This window comes from Schistocerca serialis, chromosome 2 (genome assembly GCF_023864345.2).
Source record: "Schistocerca serialis cubense isolate TAMUIC-IGC-003099 chromosome 2, iqSchSeri2.2, whole genome shotgun sequence".
Lineage (NCBI taxonomy): Eukaryota > Metazoa > Arthropoda > Insecta > Orthoptera > Acrididae > Schistocerca > Schistocerca serialis.
The window spans coordinates 148,401,513-148,428,563 of NC_064639.1; the positions used below are offsets into that span (position 1 = coordinate 148,401,513).

The 27,051-nt window shown below is 42.8% G+C and overlaps 1 protein-coding gene and 1 pseudogene across 1 annotated transcript in view; one reads left to right on the forward strand and one right to left on the reverse strand.

Annotated features, from left to right (window-relative positions):
* Window positions 1–488: 488 nt before the first annotated feature.
* The window catches only part of LOC126455813 (uncharacterized), a 39,774-nt gene continuing 13,211 nt past the window's right edge, over window positions 489–27,051 (reverse strand). Inside the window, exon 3 of the mRNA XM_050091574.1 lies at window positions 489–969. Within this exon, the coding sequence (XP_049947531.1) occupies window positions 489–969 (481 nt within the window). The remainder of the gene's footprint in view (window positions 970–27,051) is intronic.
* LOC126458650 (5S ribosomal RNA) lies at window positions 26,377–26,494 on the forward strand (annotated as a pseudogene).

The window sequence follows — 27,051 nt, forward strand, 5'->3', positions numbered from 1 at the left end:
GCACGTCATCTTCGTGGTGTAGCAGTTTTTATTGGCCAGTAGTGTATTTTCCGTTCTACTTTTTCTAGTTGTCTGATACGTGTATGCCCTAGGATTAGTGTAGTCTGTGCTGCATATAGTGCCTCGGGGTGCACCACCGTGTCGTATTGGCGTAATTTGGCTTTTTGTGAGATAGACTTCTTGTTGTAATGATTCCACACTACAGTGGAAACTCGATTAACCGTCATCTTCGGGACCGTGGTCGTGACGGTTGAGCGAATAGACGGATAACAGAAACACTGTATTCCTCCAAAACATAACCTCAACCAATTATTTTATATATAGACACATATCACTCTCACAGTAATATAATAATATTTCGGAGCGAAAACAAATTAAACACGATTGTAATAGCAAATAAAACTATTTATTACATGGTGAAAACATCCGTACAGTAGCTACAAAAGTTGCAAAATACGTAATGTACAGTACTGTACTGTACTATAAACTTACAGGTTGGAAATAGTCAATTTCTTCTGCCCTTTTGATGTTCGAGCTCTCACCGCGGCAATATTTCGTATTTTTCGGAGCAGTAGTGCCTGCGTTGCATTAGCCTCTTCTTGACTTTCAAGCCATGCTATACACTTGGACAGCATTGTTTCGGCCTCTGAATGGCTAATAGTTTGTTTTTCTTCATGGTTTGAACACTCGTCTTCATCAGCCCCTTCTTCTTCTTCTTTCGTGGCATTTACGCTGGCAACAATTTCGTCATCACTCAAAATTTGAAAACCCCCGTCCACTTTGTCATACTCTAACCACTCTGATACTTCTTCTGACGTCAAATTTGTGCTGATTTGTAAATTATTGCACAAATTGACCATCTCGTCAACTGTAACACACTCAGATTCCTCCGATTCTTCACCTCTAGGTTGAGGCCAAAGTTTATTCCAGCCGTTCTTGAGATTTGACACTGACAAATCACTCCATGCACTGGCAACATTGAAAATGGTATCTTTAATATTGTAAGACCTCCAGATGTTGATTCATCAGATGAGAGCAAACGTTCGATAAATATTTTTCTATAACGACGTTTCATGTTTTCGATCATTCCCTGATCCATGGGCTGTGAAGTTGTGTTTCCTGGAAGGAAGAGACATGTTATGTTGCTGTCATCACTTTTCATTTCACAAGTAGGGTGCGTTGGGGCATTGTCTAACAGCAATAGCGCTTTCTGTGGCAACTTTTTTTCAGCCAAATCTGCTCTAACTTGAGGTAGAAATTGTTGGTGAAACCAGTCAGAAAAAATTGATTGATCCATCCAAGCACTCTTCTGGGCGTAGTATTGTGCAAGGAGAGCATTCAAATTCAAATTTTTGAATGCACTAGGTTCTCTTGATTTCCCAGTCACAAGCAGGGGTAGCCTATGATTGCCGGTCGCATTTGCGCAAACCACAGCAGTGATGCGATCTTTTTGTACTTTGAAACCTGGAGCAGCTTTTTCAGAGAGTGATGCTAATGTCTTTTGTGGTAAAGCCTTCCAATGAAGCCCAGTTTCATCACAATTGTAAACTTGCTCCCTAACAAGATTCAATTCAGCCATTTTTTCTTTAAATTGTTCCCGGAACTCAGCAATTACTGAGCTATCCGCGCTGAGTTTTCCTCCACTGATAGCAAGTTGGCGAATGCCATGACGAAATTATTTAAACTTGTCGAGCCATCCGATACTTGCTTTAAAAGACGAGTCACCATCAAGTTTGCTGTTCATTTCAACATCCTTGGCCATTATTATAGGCCCTGAAAGTGGAATCCCCTGACTTCTTGCTTGTATAAACCATCGGTACATTGCAGTGTCCAATTCATCATATTTTGCAGGTTTCATTGTCTTTCTTGTTCGCACATCTCCATCCATGCTCTGCATTGTTGACACATGTTGTTCTATTTTATCAGCATCTCGTTCTATATCGTTAACTGTTGTTCTTCCAATACCATAAATCAGCGCTACGCTTGTCGCAGTTTCGCCCTTTCTTCAGAGTTTTATAATTTCAAGTTTCTGATTAAGTCCTAAAACAACACGTTTACGTTTTTCAGACATTTTATCAAGTCACTGTACCACACACACCTGCACTACATGCGGTAGTGTAAAATATTAGTCAATAAAGCTTATTCAAGTGGAAAACACGTAACACGGCACAGCCCGCTAGATACACTGCGACAATTACAGTCTTCTCGCCACAACTGGAAACCGATCCAGTGGTGATTGTTGACTCACAAGTGAGACAAAGACAAGAAAAGGGGGAGATGTGTTAGCACGTCGACTGAAGGTCATATTTTATGTACCATTCTACGGCGGGCGGGTACATTCACTTCCTACCAAAATAGAGTAAATAAACAAAGCGAACGCGTCACTGCACCTTAGAGCATTCTGTTATTACAGTATTATTATGCTGTTACAGCAGTGACGGTTTAAAGAGTGACGGTTGATCGAGTTTTTACTGTACTTTGTATGCCTTGTCCAGTTTAGTTTTTCTTTCTTCGTTTGAGTCGCTGTTATGTCCGCTCATTTGTAGTGCCGTAGACAACGCTTACTCATGTCAGTCTTCGGTAGCCTATGGTAGTTATACAACTCTTAACTCTGCATATACAAATGAAATATGCTCACCTTGTAGATACTAAAGTAATTTATCTTGAAAAACATATTGAGCGGCTAACTATCACTCGTTTAAGATAGAATAAGTTTGGTGCAATTCGTGTTAAAGTTCTAGGCGGCTGATGACCTCAGATGTTAAGTCCCATAGTACTCAGAGCAGTTTGAACCATTTTGAACAGTCTCGTGTGTAAGCACGATGACATCTAAGTTGGGACGGAAGCTTTTTCAGCCACTGTCAGAGGCAGAACCGTGACGTCTTGCTCGTCTCGCCGCTCAACTGTAGGGCGACCTTTCCCTCTGCAGAGGTACGTCCCCCGCTGGCCGCTCCCCCCCCCCCCCCCCCGATCCCAGTGAATTGGCCGGAACTGCCGCAGCGAGTGCAGTGAGTTTTTCACCAGACTGGCTCCGTGCGTGACGTCGCGGGGGCACGTCCGTGCGATTCGGCCCGTCTCGGGGCCCAATTGCAGGCCTCGCAATTTATGTGGGCCGGCAGCGGGCTTACACCACGCTCCCCCTGCTGCCTGTGGTGGATGTCCGTTCCTCGGCGCTCGCTGAAGATTTAGAAGCGTTCGAAACGCAGTGAGGGCGTAGGGCGCTAACCCCTTGTTCACCCCCTCCACTCCGGCCACCGGCCGCGAAAAACAAAGCGGTGTAAATTATCGATGACTATGACGCATGCTATCCATTTAGCCCTTTTTAAAGTGGCAATTTCCTAAAATTTCTGACCGGTAGGGCGCATATAGGCGTGCTTTGAGACGTAAGGGGGGCGGGGGGGGGGGGGAGCTGTTACAGGCTTGCGACTCGCTACATAGCTTTAGCAATACGATATCTCTTCCGTGCGAGAGCCAGGGAACAAGACAAGGGAAAAAGAACAGAGCACAGACTAGACGCATTAGTGTAGAGCAGGGCCGGCCACTCTGTGCCAAACTTCAAACGGGCCGAGTGAGTGGAAAGCGTGCGAGCCAAGGCTGTTCCTATCTTGGCTTTGCTCGTTCCCTTGCGGAAGTACACGGTACAGCGCGGCGTTTCATTTAATACTGCGGTGTGGCATTTTTCGATTGGCACAATTCTCTTCAGTTCGACAGAATGGTAATTTCAGCGCTGTCTGCCGTGCGGAGTGGCCGTGCGGTTTGGGGCGCCACGTCACGGATTGCGCGGCCTCTCCCGCCGGTGTTCGAGTCCTCCCTCGGGCATGGGTGTGTCTCTTGTTCTTAGCATAAGTTAGTTTAAGTAGTCTGTAAGTCAAGGGACTGACGACCTCAGCAGTTAGGTCCCTTAGGAATTCACACACATTTGAACATTCAGCGCTGTTTACCTCACCGGTCTAATGGCTGTTTGCACAAAAAAGACGCAATCTAGCGATCAGAAGTATCAGGACACCTGGCTGAAAATGACTTACAAGTTCGTGGCGCCCTCCATCGGTAATGCTGGAATTCAATATGGCGTTGCCCCACCCTTAGCCTTGATGACAGCTTCCACACTCACAGGCATACGTTCAGTCAGGTGCTGGAAGGTTTCTTGGGGAATCGCAGCCCATTCTTCACGGAGTGCTGCGCTGAGGAGATGTGTCGGTGTTGGTCGGTGAGGCCTGGCATGAAGTCGGCGTTACAAAACATCCCAGAGGTGTTCTATACGATTCAGGTCACGCCTCTGTGCAGGCCAGTCCATTATAGGGCTGTTATTGTCGTGTAACCACTCCGCCACAGGCAGTGCATTATGAACAGGTGCTCGATCGTGTTGAAAGATGCAGTCGCCATCCACGAATTGCTCTTCAACAGTGGGAAGCGAGAGGGTGCTTGAAACATCAATGTAGGCCTTTGCTGTGATAGTGTCACGCAAAACAACCAGGGGTGCAAGCCCTCTTCATGAAAAACATGACCACACCATAACACCACCGCCTCCGAATTTTACTGTTGGCACTACACATGCTGGCAGATGGCGTTCACCGGGCATTCACCATACCCCAACCTGCCATCGGATCGCCACATTGTGTACCGTGATTCGTCACTCCACACAACGTTTTTCCACTGTTCAATCGACCAATGTTAACCCTCCTTACACCAAGCAAGGCGTCGTTTGGCAATCACCGGCGTGGTGTGTGGCTTATGAGCAGCCGCTCGACCATGAAATCCAAGTTTTCTAGCCTCCCGCCTGTCATAGTACGTGCAGTGGATCCTGATGCAGTTTGGAATTCCTGTGTGATGGTCTGGATAGAGGTCTGCCTATTACACATTACCACCCTTTCAACCATCGGCGGTCTCTGTCAGTCAACAGACGAGGTCGGCCTGTACGCTTTTGTGCCGTATGTGTCCCTTCATGTTTCCACTTCACCACCACACCTAGGGATGTTTAGGAGTGTGGAAATCTCGCTTACAGACGTATGACGCAAGTGACACCCAATCACCTGACCACGTTCGAAGTCCGTAGTTCCACAGAGCGTCCCACTCTGCTCTCTCACGATGTCTAATGACTACTGAGGTCGCTGATATGGAGTATCTGGCAGTAGGTGGCAGCACAATATACCTAATATGAAAAACTTATGTTTTTGGGGGTGTCTGGATACTTTTCATCACATAGCGTATATCGTCTCAAGACGTTAAAAATGAATGGAAATGCCAGAAGAGATGGATGAGACTTTTGTATATACATTACGCAGTTACATAAATGACAAGAATTGCAAATCTGCTATGAAACGATATTTCAGTGTCATACAGAAAGAATTTAAATATTAAGTTGACAATCAAAGAGCAAAAAATTACAGTGATCGACAGATAGGATTCATTGTTCAGTACATCAAGAAACATTTTGTGCCAAATTTGCAGGCATGCACCACGTGAAGATATTGGTGGTAAAATTGCTGAAGTTGCAGGCATTGTTCCACTGTTGCAACAGTTTCCAATGAAGCTGAACGAATAGCATGGAGACCTTATGTATTACTGCAGAGGACGTTGGTTGAATTAAAGGACATACCTAGAACTATTTTTAGATTTAAAACTATTTATCCTTGAACCTACAACTATTTTTCGTTGTAAAACTCGTTATTATTGAACTCATGAAGGAAAAAAAAGGAGTGCTGGAATGAAAATGAGAAGATGCAGAATGGATAGCAGACCTGACGTTTCAAGTGGACTTGACTGCTTACTTCCCACATTAAGATTTTTCAAGGTGGCAAACAACTTATTTCTGATTTGATGGGGATGCGTTTAAAAAGACAATCGTGTTGTAGAAGGGAAGCACTTTGAGAAACACAATCCACTTTTCTAAACTCACTGCCGTTAAAAAAACAAAAAAAAAAAAAAAAAAAAAAAAAAGAAAACGCGAGGTCTGAAGAATTCGTTGTGCTCTTGAAAGAATTACAAGTATAGCTTCCTAAACGCTATGAGAACACCGTCAATCTGACATCCGTTTTCGACCTGTTTGCGAGACCATTTGCCGTTTCAGTTGGAAGCACCCCTGTGCGTGTGTAAGTGTACCTGACTGAACTGCAACGTAATTCCTCTTTTAATGACAAAGCCTTGTACGTTAAAACTGTCCAGGATGTCTAACAATAAGTGGATCAGGTAAAGTTACCACGTCTCCATAACGAGGTTGAAAGAGTGCTAAAATATTTCAATCGGGATATTTTCCATTGTAAAACTACTATAAAAAAGTCACAATTATGTGGTAATTTGAGTGCGAAAATCTTTGAAATTGTCTACGTCTGTCCGCATGCCGACAGTTTGTACCAAATGAAAACTATATTACGTCTTTAGCGAGCCAAAAATAATTAAATAATACTGATTTGTTTCATTTCTTATTTATATTGTTGACAAATGTGAAACATAAAATTAAGTGGTGGGAATTGTGTCTGGTTCAAATGGCTCTGAGCACTATGGGACTTAACTTCTGAGGTCATCAGTCCCCTAGAACTTAGAACTACTTAAACCTAACTAACCTAAGAACATCACACACATCCATGCCCGAGGCAGGATTCGAACCTGCGACCGTAGCAGTCGCGCGGTTCCGGACTGTAGCGCCTAGAACCGCTAGGCCAGAATGTGTCTGCATTTGCCATTTAAATGCTATGTGCTCGCAGTTCCCCCCCCCCCCCCCCCCCCCCCCCGCCGCCCCCGCCCTTCCCCCCTTCCTCTTGCTGAGACAGCGTGGCGTGGGAGTGGGGGAAGTGTGCAAAAATGGTTCAAATGGCTCTAAGCACTATGGGACTTAACATCTGAGGTCATCAGTCCCGTAGACTTAGAACTACTTAAACCTAAGGTCATCACACGCATCCATGCCCCAGGCAGGATTCGAACCTGCGACCGTAGGAGCAGCGCGGTTCCGGACTGAAGCGCCTAGAACCGCTCGGCCACAGCGGCCGGCGGGAAGTGTGCAGCAAGTTTGAGCGCACTCACCCCAGGACGCAGCTGGTGGGCTGAATTCTTGGCTGCCCCTGGTGTAACGAATAGTCTGGCGTCACGGTGCATGTCTTGTTGCTTCCACAGCTGATAGACCTCTTATTGTGACGAATAAAAATTATATACGTTCGTACAAAATAGATACATGTTTCAAAGTTTCACTGACGTTCAAAATAGTCACCTGCATTGTGTCTAACACGTTTCCAGTGATGTGGAAGTCGTAGGATACTCTTAGTAGTGCCAGACGTGTTGACAGTTCGAGCGACAGAAAGTGTCATCAGTTCTGTCTCTAAGCTGGTCGTAGGTTGTGTTCCCAAATTGAACAGCGTAGAGACAGACGTGATGGCACTTTCTGCAGGACCTGACCATCATTTTGCGGGACAATGCTGAAGCACGTACAATGCAAGCTGTTACTGATTTGTTTGACTGATGGGGCTACTAAGTGCTTTACCACCTGCTTCACGCCTCTAACTTAAGCCCTCGTAAGTTCAACTCGATTTCTTAATTGAAGGCATTTGCTTCAGAACTGCCACAAATTCGTCGGGCAATATAGACCGCGCTGCTCGAACTGTCAACACAACTGGCACTGCTAAAAGTATCCTACGACTTCCACATCGCTGGCAACGAGTTGTACATAATGATGGTGACTGCTTTGAAGGTCAGTAAAACTTCGAAACACGTATCTATTTTGTACGAGCTTTAAATAAATAGTTGCTACTATTAAAGGTCCAACTCTCGTATTCCCTTTATTGTTTTGCATTTTTGTATCTAACAAGCTGTACTTATTGTTTAATCTACTGGCAATTGGCTGGGGATGAAGCCCTCTGGTTTTGAAGCCAATTAGTGTAAAAGAATAAATAAATCTGACTGGACATAAAAAATTAAAAAGTAGTAGAAAAGAGAGGATATTCAATATTTATTCTCTGTAGAAATCATGATGCATGCGTAATCCCAGGAAGATGAGAGTCGAGCCTGGAAATGAGGAGAACGTTTGTGGAAAAATGTTTGGAAAAACTTCCATAGGAGCAGAACGCAACTGACACAACTGGAAGTTCTTTTTTTCGAAAATTAGTCCATTCTTGTTGTGTAAAACCTTTAAATGCACGGACATATTTATGCCCTCAAACTACCAAAATACTGAAAGCAGTTCGACTAAACAGACTTGAAACCTGTCTCCAGAGTTAAATGTGATTTGTCGCTGTTCCTTGTGTGTTTTATTTCTTTCGCTGATGATAAATAGAATGTGATCTTGGTAAATGTTCGTAACCAGCGGCTTTCTGTTGTTACAAAGAACTACTTTTTTTTAAATTGCTTCTCAGATAACTAAATTACTTAATACAATTTAAATAATTTGTGACAGTCATTTTGTTGTGCCTATCTACGACTCAGCATTTTATCTAGATAGTGAGTGGCAACTTTCCTTTCCATAATATTGTTACATTTCATCCTGCATTTTCTATTGTTTGAGTTACTTCACTGTTTGATACATACTGCCGTTTTCGGTATTATATTTGTTATTCTGGTTTTCCTGCTTGCCATGACTGTTTCTCCTGCTTTTCGTCGTCGTAACTACTATACTTCGCAGTCAGTCGATTGCAGTTATTCACGCTCTCCAGTCTTCCGTCAAGAGCATTGGTCCGAAGAAGCATCTATATTGAACTAATGTTCATGCACGGTGAATTCTATCTCATAAAACGTATCGAACTTTCTTCTATTTCTGTTTCGTACCTTCCTTTGCTTCAAAGTGGATTTGTTGCCTCCCTTGTTCGGCAATTATGTTCAAGAATTTTAAAATTAGTTTCCTGCCTTATTAAATTTTGTCGTAAATAACATATTTACACTTTTGATATCCTCGTATCATTTTTGTGGTATATTAATGCAAAGGAAACTTTGCAAATTATTCTTAATACACATTTTTTGAACCACAAAATATTAATCGGGTGGACGAATGGGTATCTTTCAAAGACTAAATTCTCGAGGGTAACTATCAGGAAAAGTCTGTAACGAAGCTTGATCTCATGTTTCAAATTTATACCGTCTTACTCAAAATATATGTGAGTGGCTCAAAACCTTATGAGTTCATCAGCGGCAAGGGTATCGTCAGGAGTGCCACAAGGGAATGTGATAGGATTGATAGTGTTCTCTGTATACATAAAAGACCTGTTGGGTAGGATGAGCAGCAATCCGCGAGTGTTTGCCGATGACGCTGCACTTTACGAGTATGTGTCGTTTTTGAGTGATTCTAGGACCTGGAAGAGCAGTTGAACGGAATGGACAGTGTCTTGAAAGGAGGATATAAGATGAACATTAACAAAAGCAAAATGAGGATAATGGAATGTAGTCGAATTAAATCGGGCGATGCTGCGGGAATTAGATTAGGAAATGAGACGCTTAAAGTAGTTTGCTATTTGGTGAGCAAAATAACTGATGATGGTCGAAGTAGAGAGGATATAAAATGAGGACTGGCATTGGCAAGGAAAGCGTTTCTGAAGAAGAGAAATTTGTTAACATCGAGCATAGAGTTAAGTGTCAGGAAGTCGTTTCTGAAAGTGTTTGTATGGAGTGTAGCCATGTACGGATGTGAAACATGGGCCATAAATAGTTTAGACAAGAAGAGAGTAGAAGCTTTCGAAATGTGGTGTTACAGAAGAATGCTGAAGATTAGATGGGTAGATCACGTGACTAATGAGATGGCATTGAAGAGAATGGGAGAGAAGGGAAATTTGTGGCACTAACAATAATAATGATCTTCTGGCATTGGTAGCCGGGAGACCCCTCGCCGGGCGATTCGGCCGCCGCTCCACCTGCGAGTAAATGCGGATGAAACGATGAATAAAAACTCACAACCCCCAGCCATCTCGAGGCAGAGAAAATCTCTGATCCTGCCGGGAATCGAACCCGGGACCCCGTGCTCTTGCTACCGCAAGACCAGGAGCCGCGGATATTTGCGGCACAACTTGACTAGAAGAAGTGATTGGTTGGTAGGATATGTGACGCATCAAGAGATCACCAATTTAGTATTGGAGGGTCAAAATCGTAGAGGGAGACCAAGAGATGAATACACTAAGCAGATTCAGAAGGATGTAGGCTGCAGCAGGTACTGGGAGACGAAGAAGCTCGCACAGGACAGAGTAGCATGGAGAGCTGCATCAAACCAGTCTCTGGACTGAAGACTACAACAACAACAACATGATGATACGGATAGAAATTCTGTTTAGTGTGATGAATGACAGCTTGCTCTAAACGTGGGAAAATGTAATGTGATGCATATGAGCAGGAAAAACAATCCTGTAATGTTGGAGTACAGTGTTAGTGGTATGCTACTTAACAAAGTCACATGAATTAATTAGGTGTAACATTGCACAGCGACATGAAATGGAAAACGACGTGCTACTTTACACAGTCACGTCGATTAAATTTGTAGTCGTAACACGAAATGGAACGAGCACGCATGGCCGGTAATAGGGAAGGCGCATGGTCGACTTCGGTTCATTGGGAGAATTCTAGGGAGGCGTAGCTCACCCTTGAAGAAGACCACATACAGAACACTTGTGCGACCTATCCTTGAGCACTGTTCGAGTGTTTGGGATCCCCACCAGGTCGGAGTGAAGGAAGACATCGAAGCAATTCAAAGACGTACTGCTAGATTTGTCACATGCAGGATCTGGTTCAAACGGCTCTGAGCACTATGCGACTTAACTTCTGAGGTCATCAGTCGCCTAGAGCTTAGAACTAATTAAACCTAACTAACCTAAGGACATCACACACATCTATGCCCGAGGCAGGATTCGAACCTGCGACCGGAGCGGTCGTTTGGTTCCAGACTGTAGCGCCTAGAACCGCACGGCCACTCCAGCCGGCATGCAGGATCTGTCAACGTGAGTATTGCGGATTTTTTTTTTTTTTTTTTTTTTTTTTTTTTTTAGAAAAATATCTTGAGAAAGTTTAGAGAACTGGCATTTACGACATCTGTAGAACGATCCTACTGCCACCAACAAACATCTCGCGTAAGGACCCCGAAACCAGAAATCAGGACTCGTACGGAAGCATTTGCGAGTGCAATGGGAAAGGGAATGAATATAGGAGCCCTAGAGAAAATAGGCAAATGAATGTCATCTCAACGTCTCACAATATTGTCAGTTAGTGGTAACTTCAGATGTTAGTAAACATTCCGAAAAAAATATTAGACAGCTCTACTTTTAGTCCACAAGAAGTACTTTGCCGAGAAACTTCTCGCCAGCTGCTACGAAAAAAGAAAAATAACGTTACAAGAAATTTCAAAGAAGAATAATTTTTTCACTTAAGGCTGTAGAAAAAACAGAACCACTGGCATATAAGGACTGAGAAAAAAAATGAACTTTTTTAAAGCTTATAACTGCATCTGATACAAGTTTTACCGTAAAAAACATAAAAGTAGTTAGAGATAAGAAATAAAATACCGTAAGAGGTGTGAAACTGTTCCGTCTATGTAATGAAAAATTTGCATTCTACTGGACCTTGTAGAAACTTACAGCGAGAAATTTGTTAAGAAAACTATAAAATTTTGGTATCATCTGAGACGTGTTTGTTGTATCACGTCACCAATGAAGGCATTTTACTTACGAAAGACTCAGCGCTCGCGACTACTTGCACGCCGCCGCCTGGATTTTAGTTCCGGCGACTCAAAAAAAGGAAGGAAGATTGGGCTTAACGTCCTGTCGAGGTATAAGAGACGGAGCACAAGGTCGGAATGTGTGAAGCATGGGGAAAGAAGTTGGCCGTGCCCTTTCAAAGGAACCTTCCCGACAGTTGCCTGGAGCGATTTAGAGCAATCACGGAAAACCTAATTCTGGATGGCCTGACGCGGGTATGAACCTTCGTCCTCCCGAATGCGAGGCCAGTGTGCTAATCACTGCTCCACCGCGCCTCGTTCGACGACTCACCCTAATACGATTGACAGTATTCCCTACCTCTCGAATTGTTTGTATTTGGAGCTCTTACTGATCCTTCGTCACAGCACCCATCACCCAACCTGCCAATACACACTATACAGAAGTAACAGTAAGTACATTCATGCCAATATTTCCGCTCGAGTCGAGCAAAATATAATTGTACGAATGGTTCTGTGAAACATCAAGTTTTATCGAAGTATATAGTACAAGCGTACTGTCCTTAGTACGTAACACGTGCATTGTATACAAAATTTCGTTTGTACTGCCGGAATGTCTCTGCATTACATTAAAAATTTTCGTCCAGCACTATACTTGAATCAAAAACCAAGTAAACGGAGAAGACAAAAACTGATGTCTGAGCCAGAATATGTTTTTTTTTCCTAACCGTCTGGTACTCTTCTCTGTTGTAGTATCGAAGTACAGTTCTACGCACTAACTTTTTGGCAAAATCGTCAAATTCCGTAGATTTCCGTTTTCATTTACATCCCTTTCTTGCAGAATCAAAACACGAGTTCACAAGTAGAGATTCTGCCAATGATACTGCACAGTTAATACGGAATACCGTCGATTCAGAAATAAAATGAGATTTGTTGTCATTTACGCAAAATTTATGTTATTCTCGGCGTCTTGGATGTTGACCAGATCACTAAAAGGCTTCAGTATATTTGATACGACAATTTTTGATAGTTTTCGAGTGTATTTTCGCCCTGTGAGAATTGAAGTGCTGACACATTGTCTGCGTATCCAGTAATGTTGCCAACTGATGTGATATATATAAGGATAGTATCAACAACAGCCTGAAGATGACGCATTGAAGCGTTGAATCTGGTTGAAAATCAAATCAAATCATAAGGACGGCTCTAGGTGTTTTTCTTTTATCACAATAGTAAACGGCCGTCGTCCCAGAGATCTCCTGACAAAAGGATGGACATACAAAAACTTTTTTTTAATCACAGATTTTAACGTCAACATTAACGAATGCTATATCACTGTAACTGTCTTCTCAAGACCTATCGAACGCAGTTATAAAAAGCATAAGTTCCGTTTAAAAAAGCATACTTGCTTCAGTATCTCCGTTGATACCAGCGCTAAAAGCATTTAACCCAGCAAAACAATATATGCTTCTCGATGCTATGGCATATGCTGATAACAACGTTTCAAAAATGGCTCTGAGCACTATGGGACTTAACTTCTGTGGTCATCAGTCCCCTAGAACTCAGAACTACTTAAACCTAACGACATCACACACATCCATGCCCGAGGCAGGATTCGAACCTGCGACCGTAGCAGTAACAACGTTTCGATAGATATGTGTAACCCTTCACGAAACGAAAGGGGTCTTACGTGACTTCTCCTGTACAGATATAGAGTGGATGTCGAAAGGGACGTGGCAGAGAACTAGAATAGTACCACAAATTTTAGAACAGGGACATGAATGACGAAATTTGTAAACGTGAGGCGATCAGGAGAGTCGAACATTTGGTTACCCAGTAGAGTGAGATGTCAGGTCGTACGCGAGCGCGTGTGGTCGAGCGCCGAGTGCACAGCGCGCATGCGCGGGCAGTGATTTACTCGCCGCCCGCGGCCCCGGCGTGGCGCTCATAATTCCTGGCGCAATCGGGAGACGCGCGGCGCTCGCCGCTGCCCTTTTCGCCACGCGCTGCAAAACGCGTGTTTGCCGGCCCAACAGAGTCCGCCGCTGCGTTTTCGCGATTCGCACTCCGTGTCCGCTGCAACATTTAAATCGCCGCGGCACGCTGATGGCGGGGGCGTATTTACGATATAATTTCGTTAAGTAAACACGGCGCGCAGTCAGTTTACTCTAGGTGCGCGCATTAATTTAAATTATCCGGCGTCAACAAGCGGTGTATGTTCGTCTCTCTCACTCCAGTCGGAACTCTGTCACAATCCCTTTCTCGCGCTTTTTCCACCATTTCGACGCCAATGGGATCGATTGTCACCGCATTATGGGCCCTCCTCCTGTGATTCAGTCACGCGAGATCCACGTTTATGTACGGTTTTGTCGAAATGCATGATGAACCTATAGCTGTCCTTTATTTTACATAATTCGCAAAATAAAGGACAGCTGAATATTCACCACGAATTTTAACGATTACTTAACGGCTGAATATCCCCACGTGCAAATATATATACATATACACTGTATGTAATAGCAAATTCCATATCGCCCATTCGATTCAGCAACTGCTATTTTAAGTGACTTTATTACACCGTCATATGCATCTACACTCTACTGTACGATACACGGTAGAGAGCATTTTTTGTGTCATATCAAACTTCCGAACATTTTTCTTTTTCTATTGATGGGCAAATATCTATTAAAAACATTACGTATGTTCAAATGGCTCTGAGTACTATGGGACTTAACATCTGTGGTCACCAGTCCCCTAGAACTTAGAACTACTTAAACCTAACTAACCTAAGGACATCACACACATCCATGCCCGAGGCAGGATTCGAACCTGCGACCGTAGCGGCCGCGCGGCTCCAGACTGTAGCGCCTAGAACCGCTCGGCCACTCCGGCCGGCAAACATTACGTATGTAGATTGTGGACAGTTTGGAATGTGGGTCTCACGGGAGGGGGGGGGAGGGGGAGGGACGTGGAAAGGATAGTTCCCTGCGGTCGCGCTATTCATCTGTATCCTCGGTGGCTCAGATGAATAGAATGTCTGTCATGTAAGCAGGAGATCCCGGGTTCGAAAATGGCTCTGAGCACTATGGGACTCAACTGCTGAGGTCATTAGTCCCCTAGAACTTAGAACTAGTTAAACCTAAGGACATCACAAACATCCATGCCCCAGGCAGGATTCGAACCTGCGACCGTAGCGGTCTTGCGGTTCCAGACTGCAGCGCCTTTAACCGCACGGCCACTTCGGCCGGCATCCCGGGTTCGAGTCCAGGTCGGGGCACACATTTTCAGCTGTCCCCATCGAGGTATATCAACAACACCTGTCGGCAGCTGAGGGTTTGGATTAATTATCATTTATTCGTTCAATGATTTTACATGGGAAAAATGGTTCTTTAGAAGCCTCAATACTTCCTATTGTTAGTATAATTTTATACACTGCGGAAGGGAATAGTACACCCTTTTACAGCTGTGCAGTTCACTCAAAATTTATTGTTGCAACAGTGCAAATGGTGTACATGAAATGATTACATTTACTGATCAATAGCACCGGTAGTTCTGAGGTACCAGGTATCGACGCATGCTGAAACGTCCATTTTAGTAAATGGTGTTGCCTCTACAGGTGGCAATGTAGACGCTGACTCTGGCATCAAATCGATCGTACAGATGGCGAAAACTGTCCTGGGATACATTATGCCATGCCTGCTCGACTTGTTTACGTAGTTCTATAAGAGTCGTCTGTTTTCGTATGGCACGAATCACTGCTCGTCCCATCATATCTCACACGTACTCGATTGGAGACTGAAACGTTCCCTAAAAAAAATTTAAAAATGAGAGTGCTGGAAAAGCTCTTACGTTATTTGATTTTCAAACAGCTGAGCAAAACTGAACGTACTCAGACATTCCTCTCTTGAATTATTCTGATCATCACTGAAGTGACACATAATATTTTTAGCGCAACACAATCTGACTTTCAATAACCTCTACAAAAGAATGGCCCTGACTAACAATAATCTATACCTTTCATGAATCACTTACCTCACAAAAATCTTCGTTAATCGAACTGCTGCAATACAGCGAGCACCAATACTGCCAGCTAAATAAAAGATTCTAACTACTGAAGTCACGAACTACTTATAGGCATAGTTAGCAAATGAAAGATTTTGATATAGACCAAAAAATTTATTTACCTTAATAATGTTTAAAAGTGATCATATATATACATATACACCTCCATCTTTACAAACTCCTTTTTCTGGCGGACACACGTCCGCTTCTAGTAACCTCTCAAAACTCTGGCATCTCTTCTCCCCACATCCACCACTGCTGGCGGCTCAACTCCAACTGCACAACGCTACACGCTGTCAGGGTTGTGATATCCACACAGGGCGATTCTCGTACCAACCTCATGAAATTCTCGTATTTTAGTAAAAATTCCCGTACGTTTTGAAATTTTTTTATTCGTAGTATATATATATATATATATATATATATATATATATATATATATATATATATATACAGCTTTACAAAACCTTATTTACAATGAATACAACTATGAACAAGAATTTGTAATTATGAAACAAATTCGATGTCTACATCTTCTTCTTCCTGTTTCGTTTTATAAAGAGCGTCCGACGTAATTTTCTCGTACATTTCGCGTGTTGGCTCAAAAGTTACACATGTTCCGTTGCTTCCTGGTCGTTCTTCAATGCATTCAGAGGCAAGTAGTGCTCCATTTAGTGTACTGGTTTGGAGTCTGTTCCTAATTTTGGTTTTTATGAGGTTTACCTGAAGTTGAACATGAAACTTCAATAACCTGACAAGTACGAAATCATGTTATTAACTAGTTATTAGCTTCATTGTTTTACATACCTTAGAAAAAACTCTTTCGCAGTCTGCATTTGAATGAGCTAAACTCAAAATTGAGAGAGCGAAAACGCTCAATTCCTTAAATTCTTCAGATTCGTTATTTAATATATTCCACATTTTATCCGGTGATTGTTCCTTTTGTAGTGAGTCTGGGAGACGAGCCAAAACCAGAGGGAGACGCCTCCACTGGTCATCTGTAGTTTGTGCTAAATCAGGATCTGAGGTAGGAATTACACGTGGCAACAGTTCCATTAAAGGCATGAGTGAAGGTGTTGTATCTCGGAAACTTTGTGACAGGGTATTTGTAGGTTTGAGTGCCGCTAGTTTGGACAGCACTTTATCTTCCATATCATACTGTAATTTGATCTGGCACGAAGCTGTCTGTAATATTTGAGAATTAATAGCTCTCATTAGGTATGCCACACATAAACACACAAATGTATAGAAAACAATAAAACACAAATTATATATGATTTCAGGTTGGTTGGTTGTTTTGGGGGAGGAGACCAGACAGCGTGATCATCGGTCTCATCGGATTAGGGAAGGATGGAGAAGGAAGTCGGCCGTGCCCTTTCAGAGGAACCATCGCGGCATTTGCCTGGAGTGATTTAAGGAAATCACGGAAAACCTATATCAGGATGGCCGGACGCGGGATTGAACCGTCGTCCTCCCGAATGCGAGTCCAGTGTCTAACCACTACGCCACCTCGCTCGGTTATGATTTCAGGCAAACGGGGTGTACTCACCACAAGAAAGTTCCTGCATAGATGATAAAAATCCTTGATAAGATGTGGGTGATTCTTTATCTCTGGTGTGCCAACGTTCTTCAGAATTTTCACACCCAAATACAGTTGTGAATCTTCCAGATGATGAGCTGCATTTTTTGGGTCAACATCACTTTGATTTTTCCCATGACATAAGTGCGTTTCATGAAATACAGAAGTATTTCTGTATAGAGAGCTCTAATCTCGTCATGAAGATCAACAATTATTACTGCTCTAGACTGGAAATACTCGTTGAAAGTAGTAAATTTTGGTAGAATCCACTCTAAGAACATATAATACATTTTAGCAAAGGAGTCATGTAAACAGCTAAAAACTTGTTCAGCAGTTAGAACTCGCTCAGAAAGCCATTTTTGGTTAAAAAACAGCATTAGAGCATCCCAGTTTTCCAGCACTGTCCTAACAACCGCGATCATTGACAGCCAACGTGTCTGTGAAGGATGTAGTAATTTGTGTGGTTCCAAGTTTAAAACTACCTGGAATAAAACATAATATTTAGCCCATTTCCACACGATCGGACGTAAAATAAAGTCTATGAGATATAAAATGCTACAATACCTGAAATTCCTTGAACTCTGCCTGCCTCTTCGCACTGAGTTTGAAAAAACCATAAATATTCCTCGCGAGGTCCTCACAAGCTCTTGGAAGGTTCTTGCACGCCTCGCTTGCGCATATATGCACCGAATGACAAACACACTTCTTTACAAAAATTCCCGGGCAGCTATTTCGGAATCTGCTTGCTACAGAATTACGAACTTCCATCATAGTATTGCAACCATCTGCTCCAAAGCCAATAATATTGGCAAATGGAATGTTATGCTGTTGAAACGTTTTTACTACACCATTGTTGAGATTTTCTGCAGTAGAAGCTTTCTCAACATTTAAGTCTCCATCTTCATAAACTTTATATAGCTCCCAAAACTTACTTTCAATACAACCTGTAAAAGGAGAAGTGATACAAAGTGGTAACTTAACAGGAGAATTTATTTTAGAATTAATCTGGTTATTATTTCAAAACTAGCTCTTATTATTACTCACCTGAATCTTTGTCATAAAAGCGGATCGCCACGCAGGAATTTTTCACAGTTCCGATATCGGTGGACTCGTCCGTCATTATGCTAAATTTGGCGTGTTGTAGTTTTTTCGCCAACACTTCTTTGTGTGACGTCCCAATAACATTAGAAACAATGGCAAGTGCTTTGTGCCGTTTAAGAGGCATTGCCCTTGCAATATCCGAGTCTGCAAAAATATCTTTTAACAAACCGGATAAATGGTCAGCACCTAAAAATGCCACATTATGTTCTGCTAAGAATGCTGATAATTTGATTTCAGCTTTAGCAACCTTCCTCTTAACTGGTTGTGCGTTTGTGACAAATTGAGCAACTGAAGGCTGTCGCACGGTAGCAGACTGCACCATGTTTAGGTGCATCTTACTTCTGGAATGGTTTTTAATATTCTGAATTTCGGAAACCATGCTGGTATTGCAATATCTGCATTGCGCCCTGAGAGGATCACTATCGCGCACCAGCCAATTACGTAAACCTGGCGTATGTAGCCACTCATCACGAAATTTTTGTTGTCGATGGACAGGCCGTTCTGTCTTCGAGATTTCACCTCTTTTTAGACGTTTTTTCTCCGGCGTGCACGAAAGTTTCGTGCTTGTGTTTTCATATTCACTGTCACTTCCCATTTCTCCACTCACAATAACACACAGTAACCCGAAACAAAAAGAAACTACACAGTAAATGAATTCAGCTAAACGTACCCGTAATGACTATACGCGAAATACACATTGTTAATAGTATCGTTTGTTGAAGACGAAACAATATCGTCTGATGAAATGTCTTTCGTTTGTACCTAACAATTCCACAGTATTGTAGGGTAATTAGGTCTAAAGTTAATTGCTTTCCAATAATATTCGATTAAAGTTCCATTTAGTGCTTTGAGATTCGTTGGTCGCTCTATTTCTGAAACTTAACAATTCGAACTGAGTGAAATATGTCATGCAAAGCAAAGTGATTCGTTATTGTTAGCTTATTTAATTTATTTTCCAGGGCCAGCCTTTGAACTAAGCCCCATTCTCGACTTTAATCGTTTTGTCACGTCGGTAGTTTGGCGCTCTCTCTCCTGCTTGAAATTTGTTGATTGACAGAGACTGCATGGATTCGTAACAGTTTCTAATCGTTTATAAAATATAACAGATGAATTGATTATTTTCCAAACAAATGTGTATAATGTATATTTGGTAAATAATTTGGACCCGCCTCCATAGCCACACGACTTGGTGTGGTGTCACGAGCCACGAGCCCGCAACTACTAAGGTTCCAGTCCCCCCGTGGGCATGTACGTTTCTGTGATGTCTGTAGACTAAGTTAGGATAGGATAGGATACAGTAAGTCGTCTGTAACGACTCCAGTTATAGATCGGATTGAACGCTAAAAAAAAAAGTTTTAGGCAAAATGCTCATAAGTTCGTGTACGATATTCACTTTTGTCTCGTACATCGTACAAATGACGAAATTTTCGTATGCGTACGAGAATTCTCGTACATATCACAACCCTGCACGCTGTTCACATCCAACTGCCCAACACTACACTAGCGAAGAGACTTGGCCACTGTTTCTATGTTTCGATACAGTGTATCGATACGTGGAACTGTTTCAGTGTTTCGGAACGGCTGTGGTTCACTGTTTCGAAACAGTGGTGTTTCATTCCGCCCCTGTTTCGGATAACCGCACCAGATTCGATCTCTAGCCAGACACAGAAACTGTATCGTTGTTTCAAAATAAGGCTGTTTCAGTCCACCTGCGCTTGGAACGGACTAATTGTATCGAAACAGTCATGTTTCATTCCGCTCTGTGTCGTACGAGATTCGGGCTCGGCACAGATACTGAAACACACCATAACACTTCATGAAACACTTTCAAGAGTGTCGAATTCTATTTGACAAGCAATAGAATGACGCTTAAGAAATCCGAAAATAAAGCTTCGTTTCTAGCTGACTGTCCTATTACGAAATGGCGTAACATCTGCTTTATAAACGCTAACCAATCAATGAAACAACGCATACTATTCCCATTCAAAATAATAAATATGTGAAAATCATTCGATTAAATTACACTTTTTTTTATAACATACGCTTCTCTTTTCATTTACAATAATCGTATTAAGAAACGCAAGTAAGCCTACAACATTTTGAATAAAAAAAAAGGCTTAGAGTCACAGTTATTAGACATATACATAAATTTGATCTAGGTATAGTTGCAAGCAATCTGTTTGACATATCACTGACAGTGTAATGGTGAACGGGAAGGGCTGGGAAGCATGGTGACTTTATAGTAAAGGTTCGAAACACCTTGAAAGACAAAATTTTTTTCTGTTATATTTTGTTATTTATTCGAGTTATTTGGCGTTATTTGTGAGTCTATAGTCACTGTGCCTATTATCCACAATGATTCCCTTTGTGTGCATGGAAATTAGCAGGATGGGTATATTACCCATACTAACGGAATGTGGGAATCCCAGTAGCATATCCGTTGTTTCTGCAGTTTGCTCCTACATCCAGTTCCGTTCGTGGTGGTTCTTCTGTGTTCAGCTATGGCTGTCCTCAGCCAACTGAGAAGTATGAAAGTCACACAACACGAAAGCAGCGCATTTGCTGCAGGAAATACGAAACTGCCAAGACGCTCAGGTGATAGTTTCATCCTTTCTGCGAAATGATTAGCGCTCTCGCACCTCATTTGTGTTTATATGGACATACTTACACAGTAGACATTCAAGATGATTAAATGTGTACGTTTATTAGATTACAAAACACAAACTGTTTCACTGTTTCGAAACAGCATATCGAAACATTACATTGTACTGTTTCATTTGTTTCGAAACAGTTAAGTGTTTCAGTTTGCCCATCTCTACTAGCGAATATTCCAACAATAAGTCCAACCAGCCACAGACTGCACACAGCGCAGTCAGTGATTTTAATACAGAGCACTAAGCGGCGTTACCAACAGAAAAACGTAAACAGCCCACTTACAAGTCAAGTCCGGAGATGGAGCTGGCTAGGGAAGTTTCTGCACGTCTTGCAGAGCAAGGTGAGTTTCACGGGCAGTGTGTGGGAGAGCATTATCCATCCTGTTGCTAGAGCGGCAGGAGAACGGGAATAACAACATTCTCCACGTACCGAGCGCTGGTTAGCGTCCCCTCCAGAAATACCAAGGGTGCACGAAAGTTGTAGCTTATCGCACCTCAGAACATAATGCCTGGGGTAGAGCCAGCGTGTCATGGACGAATGCACTCTACGAGGCAGCGCTTACCAGATCTATGTCGTGTGCGCAAACCACCATCACTTGCGTACAGACAGCATCTGCTTTCGTTGCTGAAGGCCACGGCACGTCATTCCGTCTTCCAAGTGATCCTCTGACGGCACCAGTCGGGCTGCGCACGTCAACGGTGTGGCGTGAGTTGACGGGCTACTGGCATGCGTGCCCACGGTCCCCCTGCTAATAACCGGTTCCCCAGAGTTCGTGTTGACACGACTGGGCTCGCAAGCCCTCTTACAACTGTGTACAACTCTGTACTGTACTGTACTGTACTGTAACTGTGGTTCCTGTACGATCTGCCACTGCTGCCCTGACGGGCGTCTCTGCTGCGTGGACGCCCAGGACCTCGTCTACTGGTGTCTACATCTACGTGATTACTCTGCTATTCACAATAAAGTGCCTGGCAGAGGGTTCAATGAACCACCTTCAAGCTGTCTCTTGTGACGTCGGTGCCATTTGTTAGGCTACGTTACATACAAAAAAAATTACATATATATTTTATATAGTTTTATTTTTAATTTATCAGCATGAATTTTTCTTTTGTTAGTGCATGATTCTTTCTCTCAGGGATATTGTCATTTCTTATCACTTTTACTTACGTGCGTAAGTAAATATGAAACGGGTTCTTGCTTATCACTTTTACTTACGTGCGTAAGTAAATATGAAACGGGTTCTTGATGTACCAACTTTAGATTTTGAACGTGATGACTAAAATATAGTTGCCGTTAACTGAATTGAATGTAATTTTGTTAATTTCTGCTTATTGATTGCAAAGCAAGGCTCGAGAGAATTTCGATTGTTGCCGTGGAGCGCCCAAGATAAAACTTACTGAACTCATGGAATCTGTATAGTTAAAAAAATGAGCTTTAACGTAAATTAATTATCTGTTGCAATTTAGAAAGGTTCTTACAACGAAATCTCTCGCATTTACAGTTACTGTTAACGCTTTGAAAAATAAATTAATACTTCGGCGCGTAATGGCCGACCAGAGGCTGCGTCGGAAGATGAGCTTGCCGCAGCGCAAGTTACTGAAAAAATGTTTATTAAAAAAAATTTGGCACTGCAAGCATTTGAGGTGAGAACTATTACAAAGAAAGTCATTTTGTAATAATAATGCCGGCCGCGGTGGTCGAGCGGTTCTAGGCGCTCCAGTCCGGAGCCGCGCTGCTGCTACGGTCGCAGGTTCGAATCCTGCCTCGGGCATGGATGTGTGTGATGTCCTTAGGTTAGTTAGGTTTAAGTAGTTCTAAGTCTAGGGGACTGATGACCACAGCAGTTAAGTCCCATAGTGCTCAGAGCCATTTGAACCATTTTGTGATATTAATAACAAGTTTATTTTAGAACAAATACGAATAACTTACATAAAATATGTGTAGCTACTGAATGGCAGCCTTCCGCATCGCGAAACAAAACAGTGTGTGTACCATAAAGTACGTCCTTCCTCCTCGGCCGTACAATCGCGTCTCTTTCGATCCTTTTTTATTTTCATAGACATTAAATAAAGATGCTACTCTTAAATTATCGCTGCATATCAGTTGTTTCAAGAACATTAACTATATCTTTTACACTAATTATATTCATAAAATACTTGAACTGCGGTTTACAACCGCTAAAAATGTCAATATTTATGTGACTTACGGTCACACTCTCTACCGTTCCTCTGTCGAACGGCACGCGGGAAAAACGAGCACCTAAATTTTTCCGTGCGAGCCCTAATTTCTCTTATTTTATCGTGATGACCATTTCTCCCTATGTACATGGGTGCCAACAGAATGTTTTCGCAATCGGAGGAGAAAACTGGTGATTGAAATTCCATGAGAAGATCCCGTCGCAACGAAAAACGCCTTTGTTTTAATGATTGCCACTGCAATTCGCGTATTATGTCTGTGACACTATCTCCTCTATTTCGCGATAATACAAAACGAGCTGGCCTTCTTTGTACTTTTTCGACGTCATCCGTCAGTCCCACCTGATGCGGATCCCACACCCCACAGCAATACTCCAGAATAGGACGGGCAAGCGTGGTGTAAGGAGTCTCTTTAGTAGACCTGTTGCAAGTTCTAAGTGTTCTGCCAATGAATCGCAGTCTTTGGTCTGCTCTACACACAATATTATCTCTGTGATCGTTCCATTTTAGGTTATTTGTAATTGTAATCCCTAAGTTTTTAGTTGAATTTACAGCCTTCAGATTTGCGTGACTTGTCGCGTAATCGAAATTTAGCTGATTTCTTTTAGTACTCATGTGAATAACTTCACACTTTTCCTTATTCAGGGTCAATTGCCACTTTTCGCACCGTACAGATATCTAAATCACTCTGCAAGTCGTTTTGATCATCTGATGACTTTACAAGACGGTAAATGACAGCATCATCTGCAAATAATCTAAGACGGCTACTCAGATTGTCTCCTATGTCGTTAATATAGATCAGGAACAATAGAGGGCCTATAACACTTTCTTGGGGAACGCCGGATATTACTTCGGTTTTATTCGATGACTTTCCGTCTATTACTACGAACTATGACCTTTCTGACAGGAAATCACGAATCCAGTCGCACGAGGCGATACTCCGTAGGCACGCAGTTTGGTTAGAAAACGCTTGTGAGTAACGGTGTCGAAAGCCTTCTGTAAATCTAAAAACATGGAATCAATTTGACATCCCTTGTCAATTTGACATCCCTTCATGCGTATAAAGAGCTAGTTGTGTTTCACAAGAACGATATCTTCTGTAACCGTGCTATGTGGCAATAAATCGTTTTCTTCGACGTGCAGTAGAGCGTCGATTATCCGAAGTAATTGGGGGACATGGGTGTTCGGAAAACTGATTTGTTCGGATAATCGAACTGTACATGTTTATTTGCCAAAAAGAAGTACTGTACAGTAAATTTATTCATAAAAACAGGCATCTCTTTTAGTATTGGTTCAAATGGCTCTGAGCACTATGGGACTTAACATCTGAGGTCATCAGTCCCCTAGAACTTAGAACTACTTAAACCTAACTAACCTAAGGACATCACACACATCCATGCCCGAGGCAGGATTCGAACCGGCGACCGGAGCGGTCGCGCGGTTCCAAACTGAAGCGCCTAGAACCGCTCGGCCACATCGGCCGGCCCTTTTATTATTACAAAGTAACATACAAGGGCAACTTAAGTAGGAATATATAGTATGTGGCACAGTTTATTAAACAAAAATATATACATATTACATACGCATTTTGCATGAGCAATACACACAGTATACAAAATTAACGTTTAAAAAATCCTTTATTTTGGTCTGTCTAAGCAAGCCTACACGCTTACGAGCAGCTAAGTCACGTACTTTTTTCATTACAGATATCTGAAACTGGTCACCTTCATCTTGGGCTTCAAACCATCGCAAGGCAGTATCTAAACAAGTGAACGCTCAGAAACTGTTGGTATACTTTCATCTTCACTTTCTGGAGCACTGATTGATGAGATGCTGGCGGCGTCATCTTTATCAGTGACGACGTTTACAGTCTCGCTGTCCTGCATGATTTCGTGTCCTGGATCTGCATCATCGATATTCATCGATTCATGAACGTCTTCTTCATCACATTCGTGGCAATCTATTGCTTGGTTTGGGAATGAAGGGGATGATGGACGATAGGGTGGGAGAGTAACAGGTGCGAACGAGTACACAGTTCGGTTAAGCGGTCGTTCGGTTGACCGACGTTCGGATTATGGACGCTCTACTGTACTTCATAATGTTCGAATACAGTATATGTTCCAATACCCTACTGCAAATCGACTTTAGTGATATAGGCCTGTAATTCAGCGGATTACTCCTACTTCGCTTTTTGGGTACTGGTGTGACTTGAGCAATTTTCCATCTTTAGGTACGGATCTTTCTGTGAGCGAGTGGTTGTATATAACTTCTAAATATGGAGCCATTTTATCAGCATACTCTGAGAGGAACCTGACTGGCATACAGTCTGGACCGGACGCCTTGCCTTTATTAAGTGATTTAAGCTGCTTCGTTACTCCGTTATTTCTATGTTTCTCATCTTGGCAGTTGTTCTTGATTGGAATTGAGGAATAATTGAGGATTTAATTCAGGAGTTTCGGAAACCGTGTTTAATAATTCTACCATCAGGGACTTCACCGTTGTTGTCGCGCAGTGAAGGTATTGATTGCGTCTTGCCACTGGTGTGCTTTATGTATGACCAGAATCTCTTTGGGTTTTCTGCCAGATTTCGAGACAGAATTTCCTTGTGGAAATTATTAAAAGCATCTCGCATTGAAGTGTGAGGATGTTCACGTGACCTCTGATACCAGCATCGTTGCACAGCTGACGCAGCACGTCCAATTTGTCTGGCAGTTCTGCGAAAGAACCATCCCGCCACTTGGAAGGCCACAATTTGACCCATTTCAGAGTCGCTCAGCTGGCTGCAGGAAGAACGATTGCGTCTCCGTGGCATGGTCGCCTGCTTCCTTCATACGTTTTGCCCCACAGTGAGCCTCTGGCTACGAGAAATTCCTGTTAAAGGGTGGACACGCGATCTGTTGGCGGACGACGTTGAAACCATTATCAGTACTACATATGCTATTCCTCAGGTGGCGAGGCCTACAAGAACGACAGAGCGCGGCGCGTACGTCACGAAGTTAGTCCTGAGCTCGCTCGCTCGCTCAGCTCAGCAGACAAAATGAGTTTCTAAACCAGATAAACCGCAGCTGGTCGTGTAAGTACTAACGAGAATTGTATCTTCCACTGGAATCTGCTATTATGAAGACTTACTGATTAACAGTACTACAGCAAAACTTTATTTAAGATCAATACTCGATACAGGCAACGGCCTTGCCGCAGTGGATACACCGGTTCCCGTCAGATCACCGAAGTTAAGCGCTGTCGGGCGTTTCCGGCACTTGGATGGGTCACCATCCGGGCCGCCATGTGCTGTTGCCATTTTTCGGGGTGCACTCAGCCTCGTGATGCTAATTGAGGAGCTACTCGACCGAACAGTAGCGGCGGTGGTCAAAGAAAACCATCGTAACGACCGGGAGAGCGGTGTGCTGACCACACGCCCCTCCTATCCGCATACTCAGCTGAGGATGACTCGGCGGTCGGATGGTCCCGATGGGCCACTTGTGGTCTGATGACGGAGTGCTTTAATACTCGATATAAATTGTATAACAGCTTGTTTATAGCATTTAGTCTTATCTGCTTAACAGTACTCATTACATGATGGAAGTGGTGCCTTATGCAACTGATGATAATTTTAGCATGATTTTATTGTACTGTACGCCAGTACAGCCGTAACAGATTGTAAGTAGGCCCATGGATTTCCCATAATTATAGGACTAATAACAGTAAGATTCCATAATAGCGGATTCCAGTAGAAGATTCAATTTTCGTTTGCACGGACACGCCTAGTTACGAGTTAAGAAACGTAGTTTGTCTGCTGATTTGAGCGAGCGGGCGAGCGAGCGCAGGACTACCTTTGTGACGTGCGCGCCGCGGCC